Source organism: Azolla caroliniana, unplaced genomic scaffold (assembly GCF_043228905.1).
Source record: "Azolla caroliniana isolate FFs.n. ecotype wild unplaced genomic scaffold, voAzoCaro1.0.p SCAF_222, whole genome shotgun sequence".
Lineage (NCBI taxonomy): Eukaryota > Viridiplantae > Streptophyta > Polypodiopsida > Salviniales > Salviniaceae > Azolla > Azolla caroliniana.
Genome location: NW_028230657.1, coordinates 15,210 through 30,334, shown reverse-complemented (window position 1 = coordinate 30,334; position 15,125 = coordinate 15,210). Strand labels below are relative to the sequence as shown.

The following is a 15,125-nucleotide window of genomic DNA, read 5'->3' as shown; positions in this document are numbered from 1 at the left end:
GCTCGATCTCTGATTCCGCCAACGTTGTTGCTTTCTCCTTGGCCGCTATCGCTTGTTGTGCCTATACCTCCTCGCGTAGTGCATGGTTGTTCTCCGTGGAGAAACCTTCTGTGGGGCCTGCGGATGTGGCGCTTCACAGTTGGAGTTGTAGTTTGGCCATATTTTCTCGCAGCGCTTGTATCTGCCGCTTGTGCTCATTCTCCGTTTTTGTCGATTTCTTGTCCTTGTAAGCCATGTTCTTTGCACCAAGTCACACCTGAGCCAACTCTTGGTGAACTTCAACCAGGGCCATGTGTAGTGCTGGCAATTCTATTGTCATGTGCTCACCGTCTGCGTGCCGTTTTCGACCGATTTTGTTCAAGGCGTTCTCTTCTTTCGGTTCAATGAGTCCAGCGAGTGCGCACTAGATCATTTGTCTCTCAGCATGTTCTTCGGCTAGATTCTTGGCTGCGGTGACTTAATGTATTTTCTAGAACTGTAACATTGCCGCAAATTCATGTGCAACGGCTGAGATTTCTTTGTAGGCAAGGACTTCGCTCTTGGAAATTTGGGATCCCTTCCCTCGTTCTAGCTTCCCGATCAATGTCGTTCCTTCGGTCATGTCCGGTACGATTGTTTCGATGATTTGATTGGTGCCTTGTGGCCTATTGTGTGGTTGCATCCTTTGTTAGGCCTTGGCCGTTTTTTCGATCCAAACGACGACGCTTCAGCTTTGGGCTTTGAGGAGGCTCATCCCTATTCTATTTGCTCCTTAGGAGTTCCGCCTCCGCAGTTTCCATTTGTCACTCCGCGGACATGAAGGTGTCGGCTGCCGATTTCACCAGCCCGGTCAGCGCGGGTTTTTGTGGCCACTCCGTTTCTTCATCCTGCCATTCGCTCATGTGGAAGTCACTGAGTCGCATCTTCCGACCGGAGATAGGCATCTGTGTCGCCACTTGGCTGGCCGAATTGGGGGGTGGAAGTGTTGAGACAGGCTGAAACAATATTGTTAAGTAATGTGTGATGATGGGGACCATTTTCTTCCCTGCTTGTAGGGCGATGAGCCCAACCCGTAAGGCCACACCTGTAACATATCCCCAATCGATGGCCTTGTTAAATCTCAGCAAGTTTTATATGCTATTTCAACCATGTGATACTAACGTATCAAGTTTCTAAAAACTACCTAAAATTGCAAGATTATAAAAGGAATCTATAAGTGAAATGCACGATCCATCCACTTTTGAACGCGAACGTGTTAGAAATCAATTAACACTGAGTAGAAATCAAGGTTGGGCCCTAGACCGGGAATAGAGCTTCAAGCTCAGCACACATACATACACACAGGTGAGCCTTTGGTCAGGAGCACATGGGCTACCTACGCGAGCAGAGGCCTCACACCACCTGACTAAATAAGCAGAAAAGAAAATCCCCACACTCGACAACATAGTCCGACAGCACCTTCCCCTCCAAAATGATTGATCCCCCATTTTACAAACACCTTCCCTTCCTTTCATAGCTCCAAGGAGAGGGTGGATCGACGTTACATCAGGTTGTTATCTCCGTCGTTTTTGTTAGAGATTTCCACCCATCACTCACTATAAATCCCCTCTTTTTATGGGATTATAAAAGTACTTATTAAAATACCCTACCTTGTACTTATTAATACTTAAATATTTACATTTGTTTGCACATAAGACCAAATTCATGTGCATATATGCACACTACATGTTCACACACATCCTACAGACCTTTCTCTTAGTGACCGGAATCCTCCACGACAACGTCTATTATCTTTCAAAGACAACCACTGTAAGATAACAATTTTCAAGAGCAAGGAGGAACAACCTATAGTTTATCTCTGTGTTTTTCTGGACCTTCACCATTCCCTTATCAACAAATTAGTTTCAACGAATAGAGAGAAAAGAATGCAGTAATCACTTAAATCCTCCCTTCCCAGTGCCCTTGTGCAATGATCTGACCCTCTTCTTCAATGAAGCATCCGAGGTGGGTGAACCAAACTTGCATCCCTTTGTCGACAATATGTCCAAGTTCTTTGTGATTGTAGGGACGTGCAATATGTTCATCAGTCTTCCCTTCTGTCCAACATGGCTCAAGAAGACATCGCCGACATGTTTGATCAAATGCAAGGTGTCATCACCAGTTTTGATGACTCTATGTTGTTTCGATTCCTCCACATATGATTCAACACTCCACAGTCGACATACCACACCTCGTTCGGTTTTAAGGTGCTCTACTTCATCGAATTTGCCTTGTGCTTCATCATAAAGGTTGGGCCCTTTCCGGCTTCGGGTCCTTCCGACCCTTCAACATAGTGCGATCGTTGTCGATTCCCATGTTCAGCTTTACTCAATACGGATTTATCCAAATCGGCCTTCTTTTTCCAACACTCGCTTTCTTTCTGGCCCTTCTAGCCACAATACCAGCATTCCATCTCAGCTTTCACTTGCCGATTTCCAGCACTACCTAGACTCTCCTTGCTTCTGGATAGTCTAGAACTATTGTCGGCTTTTCAATTATGCCTGAGTTGTGCTCTTGTCGGCCGCCACCATTGTGTGCCCATCCACCTCGTCCTCCACTTCCATGGGGTCGATCCGCCTTCGTGTACAACATCTGGTTGTCCGATTGTGTGCTCCTTGACACTTGCGTGGTTCTCTTCGACCATAAGCATTGAGTGCAGGTCGAAAAATGACCTTGTTGGCTTCTCCCTTCTGCAGATAACCGTCCGGATTGACCTGTACCTCAAAGCTAGACCACCCAGAAAAATCCGTACCATCTCATCCTCGTCTACCATCACGTTGATGGACCCCAGTGCGTCAGAAATTTCCTTGATTTGGTGGTGTAGTCAGCCACAGTCATATCCCTCTATCGGATCATGTTAAGCACCCGGAGTTGTAACTTCCGAGCTCTAGTACTTGTGACAAAAATCTTCTTCAAATTTTCTCAGGCCTCCGTCGAAGTCTTCGTGTCACAGACATGTCAACAATTTAACTCTTGACCTCTTGTATTATAGTCAAGGGTTATGTTCTAACCAATACATCCAAAGATATGGTCATGTTATGTACATCTTAGTAAATTATTAGTAGATTATCTATTTGAAGTTGTAGGAGTCTTTAGAAAGGTCTAGAACTAGAAGGTTCTAAAGGGTTCTAGAATATTCTAATGCATGTACTTCGACTCACATTATAAATACTTGTAACCACCTTGGTCCCTTTCAAGGAATTCAACACTAGTCATTGACACATCAATCTAGTATTCTCATTTCATTCCATCTTGTCTCCTTCATCACTCTCTTCATTCTCTTATGTCATTCCTAGCTTCTTAAGCTCCTCGTCTCGTCGCTCCCAACATCCTAAGTTTCTAGCCTCATCACGTGGACCCCCACCAAACCGCACATCCTCCGGTATATGCCAAGAAGAGAGTGTGAGATTTCGGCTACAGTGATCAATCAATTCCCTCCACGTCATCGTTGACCTCGCTCACATTTGCGGGTTCCGCCTTATCATCTTCATCGTTGAGATCATCGAGTTCACGACCCTCTTGTCTTTTCTTGAAGTTTTTTACTCTTTTCCCCGCAAGGGTATGGCCAACTTTGATCCGTCTAGCTCCGCGAGGTGGTAGGTGGTAGCTCCGTCACCACATACAGTCTGAACCACCTTCTTGTGAATTGTCTTGTTGTCTTGTGTTGGTTGTCAAGGCTGCTATCATAGACCAATACCCAATCTCCTTCTTCGATCTTCTTGGGACATAGTCGATTTGTCTTGTCGAACCGAATCTTGTTCTTCACTCGGGCTGCCTCCATTAGCTTTTGCGCATTTTCTAGATCTTCTGGCCTTCTTTCAAGTTTCCTTATCCGCGCCACCAATAATTCTTCTCAACTCATCTCGTTTTCCCATGCTATTGCTACCCATGAGGCAATCGTCCTTTCGATGGGCATTACCGACTTTTGTCCATACATAAGCTCCGCTGGCATATACCCTATCACAGAATTGTGCGTCATTTTGTTGTCCCACAAGGCATAGGGCAATAGTCGCGATCAGTTCCCGACTCGACCGTCGCATGCTCGAAAGATGACTTAGACTATTGGTCCATGCCCTCGCTTGATCTTCCCATTTTCTTTTGGATTGTAGGCAGTCGTGAGGGAGAGCTTCACGCCTAGTCCGTCAAAGAGCTCCATTGCTTCGCGGGCATCCAGCTCCCCTCAGTCAGCCACTATCTTTCCCACTCATCCATATCGGCAGACCACTTCTTCAAGTAGAAATTTGCAAATGGCTGATGACATCTTATTTGCCAAGGCTCGTCCTTCTACTTTATTTGGCAGGTCTTCTCTTGCCAGTACCAAGTACTTCATTTGGCATCGAGACCATATCCACCATCCATTTGAAGTGTATGGTGAGTGGGTATGTCGGTCTTAACTCATCACGGTGATGTATGTTCGAATGTACTTGGCAGTTTTTGCATGTGGACATGAAATGAAGTACATCTTTGTACATGCTCGGCCACTAGTACTTCTCCTTCAGCTTTTCAAACGTCGCCCATGTTCCTCTATGACTCTCCCAAGGACTCTCGTGGAATTCAGACATCAACATTGCTTGGTACTCTCTCTTCACCACTACTCGACGTGGCATTCATGTCCTCTTTGGGTGCAGCCAGAGGAATCCTCCCTTCAGAAAGTATTGGTAAGATTTCTTCCGGATTCATAGAGCCTCCTCCTTCGTCCAGGAAGCATCCGTCGTCATTGTTTTTAAGAATTTTCCGATTAGTAACCATTCTCCTTCGTACTTGTTCTCATTCTCGTTGAAGGCATGGAGGGTTGACATGCCCTTGCCTTCCGCCGATAGTCGGGCCATCTTGAAGAAGTCGAGGACGACATCTTCATCTTCCGAAACCATGTCAATTTCATCCTCGAATCTTGCTCTTGACAGCATGTCGGCCATGGCATTGTTTTTCCCAGCAATGTGGCGGATCTCTGGGTTCAAATACTTGATATAAGAAATCCACCTTAGCATAGCCAGATCTGGTGTTGCACATCCGGAGATCATCCCAAGGATTGGGAGGCAATCCGTTTCAATTACCACTTCTAATCTGATCAGATAGTCCTTGTCTACCTCCACTGCAGACACGACACCCTAGTGTTCTCGCTTGACTAGGGTGTATCCTCTTCCGTCGCTCACTAAGGACCTTTGCTCCGAACTGGATGGCGTACCATGCGCTATCTTCTCCTTCTTGGTTGATGACCCATCCAATTTCCGTTGGGCTCGTATCTACCGTGACGTAGATGGGCATCCCTTCTTTGTAGACGACTTTCCTTAAAGTTGGTGCTACCACCAGCAACCCTTTTAACCTCTTCATTGCTTCTATGTATACATGTTCCCATTTGAGTTTTCTCCCTTTTTTCAGTAAGCTATACAAGGGTTCAGCCACATGAGCATAGTGTGGAATCCAAATGTGGTAGAACACACATGCTCCTAAGAATCTTCGAACCTCTGTCTGCATTCCACATTCTTCTTGCATCACTTGAATAACATTCACCTTCTCATGAGAGGGTTTCCATCTGTACGGTCCACAAAAATGACCCACTACTAGGATCTCGCGTTGGCCAAATGCCGATTTTTCTCCGGAGAATGTGAGCCCTACGCCTTCTAGTCTTTTTAGCACTTTTTCATAGTCTTCAATATGGTTTGAAACAAAACTTCGACATCCATCTTGGTCTAAAGACTCGTCCTTCTCTGATTCAGGGCACCCTTCAATAGGGATATCATCAAGGAAAGGCATCGTAATATCTGGGATGCAATCTCTTAGTACTTTGTTCATGGCATTCATCATATGGGCCACCAAGTTAGTTGCTCCATGTGGTAATGTACACATCCTTACTAGCCCGATGGGAGTCTGCATCATTGTGATGTCCCGACTATCCAAAGATAATTGAAATTGGTCGTATCCAAAATACAAGTCTCCAATTGAGTAAATCTACCTTCCTGCAAAAGCTTCGGCAAACTCATCAACACTAGGTCCAATCCCAACATTACGAATGGTGACCTTGTTTAAAAGCCGTTGGAAATCTTATTTTTTGCATCAGAGAAAAGAAACCATTACCTTTCTTCCTGTTTGTTCCATGGGACGAACCTTAAGCTTCTAGAACACTCTAACTCACCTGTATGGGACTCACAAAATGGCGGAAGCTAACAAAGCTTTATGGGCGGATAGCGGGAATCGAACCCGCGTCATCTATGAAATCAAGATCCATGGACCGGCCCCACCACCCCCGACCAGTCTCAGAAAACGCGAATCAATTATTCAAATCGCACGTTTGGCTCACTCCCTGCTTCTATTATGGGGCCCCGAAGCGCAAGGCGATTTCACTCGTTGGTGCCAATTTCGTACCATCAAGCAAGTTGATTATCGATCGATTCTTCTTTGACCGTGAACCACCTATTTGAATAAGGCACATTAGATGGCTCAAGGATTCCCATTCTAATCTTTTCCTTTAATAGCTCTAGCAATCTTGGAATGTGAGCTCTTGGAATAGGAATTGGTTTCAAGTTCCATGGCATATGGGGTATTGTGAAGATAACCATTGGTTCCACAAGCGTTGGGTCAACACATCTGATCTCTTGTGGGGAAAAGGAAAATTCTTTCTCATGCCGCTCTAGCATTTCCCAGAACTTGGACTCTTCTTTGGGTAGCAAAAACTCACCCCCACCAACTTTGAGCTTCCTTCCAGTTTCATCGGTGAAGACATGCCCTACTCCTTTCGAGTCCTCTAAGGCATGGATCTTGCACAACCTCCTTTATTCGTTGCCAACTGTCTTTAGGCAAGGGAACAGCCACAGGTTGGACCTTCTTATCCGCGGTCTTGTATTTGGTATTAATTTCGACTTTATCTGTCGCGACACCTTGCTCATATTTGTTGATGGCGGTGTATAAAGCGACGGAGTTTATCAGAATCACTTTGTTGACTTGCAGTTTCGATTGGATGACTTTCTCCATTTCCTCAAGAGTATCATCAAATGATATTATCTCCATGTATCCGTTTATTTCCTCTTCCTCGTTCATAACCCCGATTTCTCTAAGTTGTTCCTTTAGGATTCCTATTTTAATATCTCCTTTGTTAATGTTTCTAAATTTACATATCCCATTCTCAGAAAACAAGACTTCCTTTTCATTAATGGGGCGACAACTTTGATTACACTGAATTGGGGACTTAGTTAGATGTCTCGGACTATTGTTGTCCCTCTCCCTAATAGCCCGAACAAAAAATCCTCCTTAGATTCTTCCCCTAAGCTATGCTTATTTCTACCATGGTTTGGTCGTACGGTGAGGAATTGAACCGAGCTTGTCCCATCCTAACTTCGTATCTGCACGTATGCCGAACGATTATCAAGTACTTTTGTCTTCATCCGGGATGTTGTAATGTAAGGCTCGCTGAGGATGACAGGATGTGACGTTGACTCTTGCACAAAGAAGTGTTGATCATGCTCGACGTCACCAATAGTTACCTTAACGTTAGGGCAGGCCCCATGAAGCTCTTACGTCGCCCTTGTTGCCACTCGAATCTTCCACCCATGCCTAGTATTAATGGGCCAACGACCTTTCCGAAAGAAGTCTAGAGACATGAGGTTCATATTGACGAGAACTGTACGCTCCGTATACGCAACGCTCGGCCACAACCGAGCTTAGAATCATACACAAAAAAAAACGGGAAATAATGAACGACACAAAGAAGAGACGAGTACGCAGGATGTTTACATGGAAAACCCGAACTAAGGGAAAAACCACGGCAGCCCACAGGCTGCAAACTATCACTATGTTAGAATGTACAACAGTGAGCTCACGGAGGCAACGACCTCGTGCTCACGATCCTCGCCACAGGCGGCAGTTACAACAGAGGCAACGACCTCGTTCTCTCTCTCTCTCTGTACACAGTTCCGCGCTCTCTCTCTCCTTGCGCCAACAAGAAAAATGACAACAACAACAGTTACTAAAAGTTTGCCCTAAGTCATATTTATACTAATATGACTTTTCGGCTATTTACAAATATAACCTCAATGGACTCTCAGAAACATATTTACGAATATGTCTCTTCATCCGGTGAGCATTCCTCACCGGGTCTGCACCATCCGGCTCTCCGTAACCGGGTACTCCTTATCCGGTTCTCACCGGGTCTGCACCATCCGGCTCTCCGTAACCGGGTACTCCTCATCCGGTTCTCACCGGGTCTGCACCATCCGGCTCTCCATAGCCGGGTACTCCTCATCCGGTCATCACCGGGTCTGCACCATCCGGTTCTCCGTACCCGGGTACTCCTTATCCGGTCTTCACCGGGTCTGCACCATCCGGCTCTCCATGGTCGGGTACTCGAGTTTGTTCATAAGCACTGTTCTTCTCCTTTCCCATCCGGAGGGACCTGTCTCCCAACAAACTCCCCCTTCACTCCGGCATGGGGTGTCTTACTAGTCCGATCCTCTTCCGGCATGCATCCATCTTGTCGGGTATCAGCACTTTGGTCAGCATGTCTGACCTGTTCTCGACCGTGTGGATCTTCGTCAGTGCGAACTCCTGGTCATCTACTCTTTCCCGGATCGAGTGATATCTTCGCTGGATATGCTTCGTCCGGGAATGGTAGGCCGCATTCTTAGCAAGATGGATGGCACTTTGATTGTCGCAATAGAGCCAATATTCATCTTGCCGGATACCGAGCTCTCAGATGAAGTCCTTCATCCATAAGATTTCCTTGCCGGCTTCCACAGCTGCCACGTATTCCACCTCCGTGGTTGACAATGCAACCGTCTTCTGCAGCCTCAATTGCCACGAAACAGCTCCCCCTGCATATGTCATTACATACCCAGATGTAGACCGGCTGGTATCCACATCAGCCGACATGTCCGAATCGGTGAAACCATCAAGTTGAGGTTTTCCGGAGCCGAATCGGAGACACATATTTGAAGTGCCCTTCAAATACCGGAGTATCCATTTGACCGCGTTCCAGTGCTCCTTCCCAGGATTGCTCATGAACCGGCTCACCACTCCGACTGCGCATCCTATATCCGGTCGGGTACACACCATTGCGTACATTAAGCTCCCGACGGCAGAGGCATATGGAATCTTCATCATATCCGCCTTCTCTGCTTTCGTCTTCGGGCTTTGCTTACCGGTGTCGTGGCGTGGCTCGCCTAGAAGCGTAGCGTTGCGTAGACAAAAGATATCGTGAAAGTGAGGAAGGAATCACTGGGATTATGGACGGAAGAGACGAAAGAGTAGAGATAGATAAATAGTGATCAACAAGATATGACAAGATAGGATATAGAATGATATTTGAAGCAATAAAAGAGATTTATAATTATTTGATGAAAGAGTTACAAAAGTGGTTGTTCACGTCGTTGAACCTCCGAACTTTGTCTTGCAAGGTAATCGCTCTTCTCTTTCTTGATCGTAGACCACTACAATCTTCACTTCAATATTTTGATGAAGATAAGGCTCGAACCGCCTCCCTCTTGTTGAGAGTTGACCACCACGACCGCCAAGCTAGAGCTCCACCTTTCTCTTGAACTTCTTCCTTTCTTTCTCTATTTTATGGTATCTCTTATGTAATACATAATTTGATTGATATCTCATACATCTCTCCCTTTGATCTTCTCTTTCACCATTTAAATAGGTGCCCCCATGCATATGATGCATTGGAGGGTACAAATCATGCATGTAGTGCATGAAATGCATGTGATGCATGATCGCCATTTGGCATTCATGCATTACATGTGATGCATGATAAACATCTCGCTCATTTGAGCTTTTATGTATGAAACAATATATGCAATAACAATAAACATGAAAACATAATCTTAAAGAGAAAGGGCCTAGCCTAATGGTAGGTGTGTCGACTTTGGTATATGAGGTTGTGGGTTCGAATCTCAAAATACTATTGAATACAACATACAACTTTATTCTTATATCATGAAGCAAATCCTTTATGTAATATAAAGTATATATAAAGTATGCTTTATTTTATGTATATTACTAGTATAGAGTAAATGGTAAGATTTGAGAGTCATAGGGTGGGGTTATTGGTTCAAGTCCTCTCTTATTCGTGTAATATAATATATTTATCTATATATATATATTATTTTTCTTTACATATATATAATATTATCATATGTGTTGTTAATATTATCTTTATATATAAAACATTATCAAATGTTATTTTCATTACGTATTTATCTTATTGTAAACTTTTAATGTGAAGCTTTCGTACTTCACGACATCCACCCCCTCTAGACCTGCACATCCTCCGGCATGTGCCACTATCTTTCATCTTCATGTTGATCTATTGGAGGAGGTTCAAGCTCAAACCTTTTCTTAAATACTTTTATCCTCTTTCCAGCTACCACGTTTAGGATTAGTGTCCCATCCAATTCACTAAGCTTATAAGTAAAGTTATCATATACTTTTCTTACTATATAAGGCCCAAACCATCTTTCAGCAAACTTGCGGACGGTGCTATGTTGATTATCTAAACTGCTATCATACACGAGCACCCAATCTCCTTCTTCTATTTTCTTAGGTCGAATTCTATGAGTTTTATCAAAACGGATTTTATTCTTTAGTCGAGCCTCCTTCAATCGTTGGGCTGCGATTTCTATATCTTCAGGTCGACGCTCTAATTGTTGAATTCGCAATGCAAGTAATTCTTCTCTGCTCACCTCTTCTCTCCATGGAATAGATATCCATGACATAATTGATTCTTCTATCGGCATGATGGGCTTTTGACCAAGTATCAATTCAGCTGGCATGTATCCTGTTACTGAACTATGAGTTGTTCGATCTGCCCATAGTGCATAAGGTAGCATGCGTGGCCAATCTCTTATTTTACCTTTACAGCTTTTCACGATCGCCTTAACTATTGGGCTATGTCCTCTTTCAATCTTTCCATTGGCTTCTGGATTATACGCAGTTGTAAGTGATAATTTGACCCCTATTCGGCTGAAGAATTCTCTAGCTTCATCAGAGTCGAGTTCTCCTCTATCTGCAATTATTTTACCAACACACCCGTAACGACATATTACATCTTCTAACAAAAATTTACATACAGCTCTAGTTGTTTTTTGTCGTAGTGGTCTTCCTTCTACTTGGTTTGTAAGGTCTTCTCTTGCTAGTACTAAATATCGCATTTGACCTTCCCCAAGTGGCATTGTCACTAGATCAACCATCCATTTATAATGCATTGATGATGAATATGTTGGTTTTAGCTCATCTCGATACCGGATAGTTGAATACCTCTGGCAAACCTCACAGGTTTCCACAAATTTCGTTACATCTTTATACATATGTGGCCACCAATACTTTTCTTTCAACTTCATAAATGTTGCCCATATGCCTCTATGTCCTGCCCACAAACTATCATGGAATTCATTAATTAATTTTCTCTTAATGTCATCCTTACAAATGACTCGAAGAGGATTTTCGGTTGGCCTTTTTGGATGCCTCCATAAATGCCCTTCATGTAAAAAAAACTTGAATGCTCGTCTTCGAAATTCATTTAATTGTTTCTTCGACCATGATGGGTTGGCTTCTTGAGTCTTTAGAAAATTTCCTATTTCTAACCATTGACCTTCATACTCTGTGTCTTTGAACATTATACTTACATTAAACTCATCATGAGGCGTAATAGATTCTTGATGAGCAAATTGATGGCTTGTAGTTGCCCAGTTCTTATCTTCAGTTTGCATCACCTTTTCATTTATGAACCTTGCCCTTGACAGCATATCTGCAACTGGGTTGTCTTTTCCCTTTATATGCCGCAATTCTGGGTTCATGGTTCTGATGTATGCAATCCACCGAAGCATTGCAATATCTGGTGTCGTGCAACTTGCTATCATTCCAATGAGTGGCAAACAATCTGTTTCAACCACTACATCTGCTCCAATCAAGTAATCTCTATCTGTTTTTAATGCAGTAAGCAAACCCCACAATTCTCGTTTAACTTGTGCATAGTTTCTTTGTCTTTCATTTAATATCTTTGCTCCAAATCTGATAGCATATCGATGTTGGTCTTCATCTTCTTGGTTGATAACCCAACCGATCCCGATTGGGCTAGTATCAACTGTTACTATAATTGGTCTTTCACCTTTGTAGTCTGGTTGACGAAGAACTGGTGCTTTCAATAATGCTTCTTTCAGCTGTTGAACAACTTGTGTATGTTCATCAGTCCAAATAAACTTCTTTCCTTTTCTTAAAAGTTGGTAGAGAGGATCTGAGACATGTGCAAAGTGTGGTAACCAAATATGATAAAACACACAAGCACCCAAAAATCTTCTCACCTCTGTTACCGAGTCGCAAACTTCCTTCATATTTTGTATTGCGTTAATTTTGATCGGTGAAGGCTTCCTCCCATACCACCCACACATATGACCAACTATTAGAACTTCGTTTTGCCCAAAGCAAGACTTTGTTCCTGATAGTGTCAAATGTACCTGCTCAAGCTTATTTAAAATACTTTCACAGTCATTAATGTGGTCCATCACAAACTTTCTACAACCATTTCCAACCATAGTCTCATCTTTCTCTCTTTCTAAGCATCCCTTAATAGGAATATCATCTAAAAATGGCATAGTTACCTTTGGGATGTATTCATGTAGAACTTTGTTCATTGCATTCATCATATGAGCAACTGAATTCGTCGCACCTTGAGGTAGAGTGCACATTCGAACCAACCCAATTGGTGTTTTCATTGTTGTGATGTTGCGACTATCAATTGCTAGTTGAAATTGGTCGTATCCTGAATATAGGTCTCCCATAGAGTAAATCGCTCTTCCAGCAAACGCTTCCGCAAATTCATCAACGATCGGTCCGATTCCCGCATTTCGGATTGTGACTTTGTTGACTGGTTGTAGATCTTGAATGAATCTTAGAGAACCATCTTTCTTTGGAACTGTGAACCATCTATTGGAGTATGGTGCATTTGAAGGCTCTAAAATCTTCATCTTGACTTTATCCTTCAACAACTCCAACAATTGAGGTAATCGAGCTCTCGGTACTGCAATAGGTTTAAAATTCCAAGGAATATGAGGGATAGTAAATATTACCATTGGCGTCACCACCTTTGGATTTACACAACCAATCTCCTCAGCTTTGAATGCGAACGCTTTTCCATGCCTAAAGATCATTTCTTTGAAAGTCACGATCTCTGATTGCAGAAGAAATTCACCCCTTCCGATTCTCAAGTTATTTATTGTCTCCGAAGTGAAGTGATGTCCGATCTTCTCTATTGGTCGAAGCATAGGCTCGGTTGCTGCTGCCTCCATCTTCTCTTCACTACCAATAGGTAATGGTACTGCAGCAGGTTTGACCTTTTTATCTATTGTTTTGTATTTTGTATTACATAAACTTTCTACTTCTTCATATTTACAATTATACCTATCAATCTCATAATACATATCAATTGAGTTTACATGTATCTTTCTAACATTCTCATCATCTTCTTTCAAATACATTTCTAACTCTTCTAAAGTATTTGCAAAAGAAATTTCTTCCATAACACTTTCAATCTGCTCTTCCATTTCAAGTACTCCATTATCCTTCAATGCCTGCTGAAACAGATTAGCATTCTTTTTCAAGTTCCTCTTGCATTCATACATCCTAGTCACACATATAGCACCACTTTCAGAAACATGAAATGACTTATTCATATGTTGTAATGCCCTATATGAGGGTCTTTTAATAATGGGACTATTGCAACCCTCACTCGCAACAGTCCTAGTCAAAAACCTGATTATCAAAATCATCATAGTCTTTTGGTATTGAGTGATCACGAAGCTCTTGCTTGTTCCTCTCATGATTTGGGCGAACTGTCATAAATTGTACAATTCGTCGTCCATCTTGGCTACGGATTTTTGCATAGGCAGAACCATTGTCGAGGACTTTGGTCTCCATTCGTACCGCTGTAATGTATGGTTGCCCCAGGATTATTGGATAGGTAGATCCTTCCTGCACAAAGAAATGTTGATCTACCTCTATATCACCAATAGTAACCTTTACATTTGGGCATGCACCAAATAAATCTTCCGTGACTGATGTGGCAGCTTTTACTCGCCAACCATGTTGAGTATCAATTGGCCATCTACCTTTCCTGTAAAAATCAGCACTCATTATATTTATTTCAGAACCATGATCAATAAGTGCCATCACGGGGTCTGGAACATTTCCAATCTTCACATGAGTCTCAGTAGTGGCTCTTGCCCAACATTTGCGAGAGTAATGGCTTCTTACATCTGTTGAATTTATCATTGAGGTTGATGCATGTTGAGAGTCAACAACGATATTGTTTGACTCGTTGCTCACCACTTCATATGCCACCTTCGGATTTGTCTCTTTAACCTGCTCATTTACTTGCTTCTTTCTTCGCACAATATCAATTTTTTCATCATGAAATTCCTTTTTTGCAATACCTAACACTTCTCTTAGTGTAAATTCTACTCGACTGTCTAGTATTCTTGTTTCTAAAACTTTCTTTAAATCTGTATCCTTTTCAATATCAGACATTAATTTGAATGAAGGACCAGATTTACCTTTTTCAACTTTTGCGTCCATCTCTTTTCTTTTGCTTTCTCTTGTTTCATGCTTTTTGGTTGAGCCAATCTCATCATCCGATCTTTTCCTTTTTTCTTCCACTATCACCTCATGCTCTTGGTGTTCTGCCATCTGAGCATAGACCGTCATAGCATCTACTGGAACATCCCATCCAGTGTTTTTCCTTACAGAATCTCCGGCAACACGAAGGTCTTCCATCTTCATCTTTTGCTTTTGTGCGGTACTTACAACCTTCTCCCAGAATGATGATCGGGATGGCATGTCATCGAGGCGCATTCCTGTCGTTGCCGAGTAATACATTGCGGAAGCCTTCTTTGCTTCAGCTTCTTCAAATTTAACCTTAACACCACCATCACCAAAGTTCTTTGTAAGCGGAGTTCTAGTTTCAGTTAAGTAAATGTTACCATTTTTCCAATAGACCAAGTCCCGATTTTCCATGTCTTTATATTCTTCACAATCACGTAGACGATGTTCGAGGCTATCACACCACATGCATCGAGGTCGAAATGGTTCCCTTGACCTCGAAGTCTGACCATTCTCAAGCT

The 15,125-nt window shown here is 42.9% G+C and overlaps 1 protein-coding gene across 1 annotated transcript; it reads right to left on the bottom strand.

Annotated features, from left to right (window-relative positions):
• Positions 1–6,383: 6,383 nt before the first annotated feature.
• LOC147848785 (uncharacterized) lies at positions 6,384–11,162 on the bottom strand. Its single transcript, XM_087338117.1, has 3 exons — positions 10,345–11,162; positions 6,804–7,117; positions 6,384–6,760 (listed from the first exon to the last, which is right to left on the bottom strand). The coding sequence occupies exons 1-3, from the start codon at positions 11,160–11,162 to the stop codon at positions 6,384–6,386; spliced, it is 1,509 nt and encodes a 502-aa protein (XP_087194243.1).
• Positions 11,163–15,125: the final 3,963 nt, after the last annotated feature.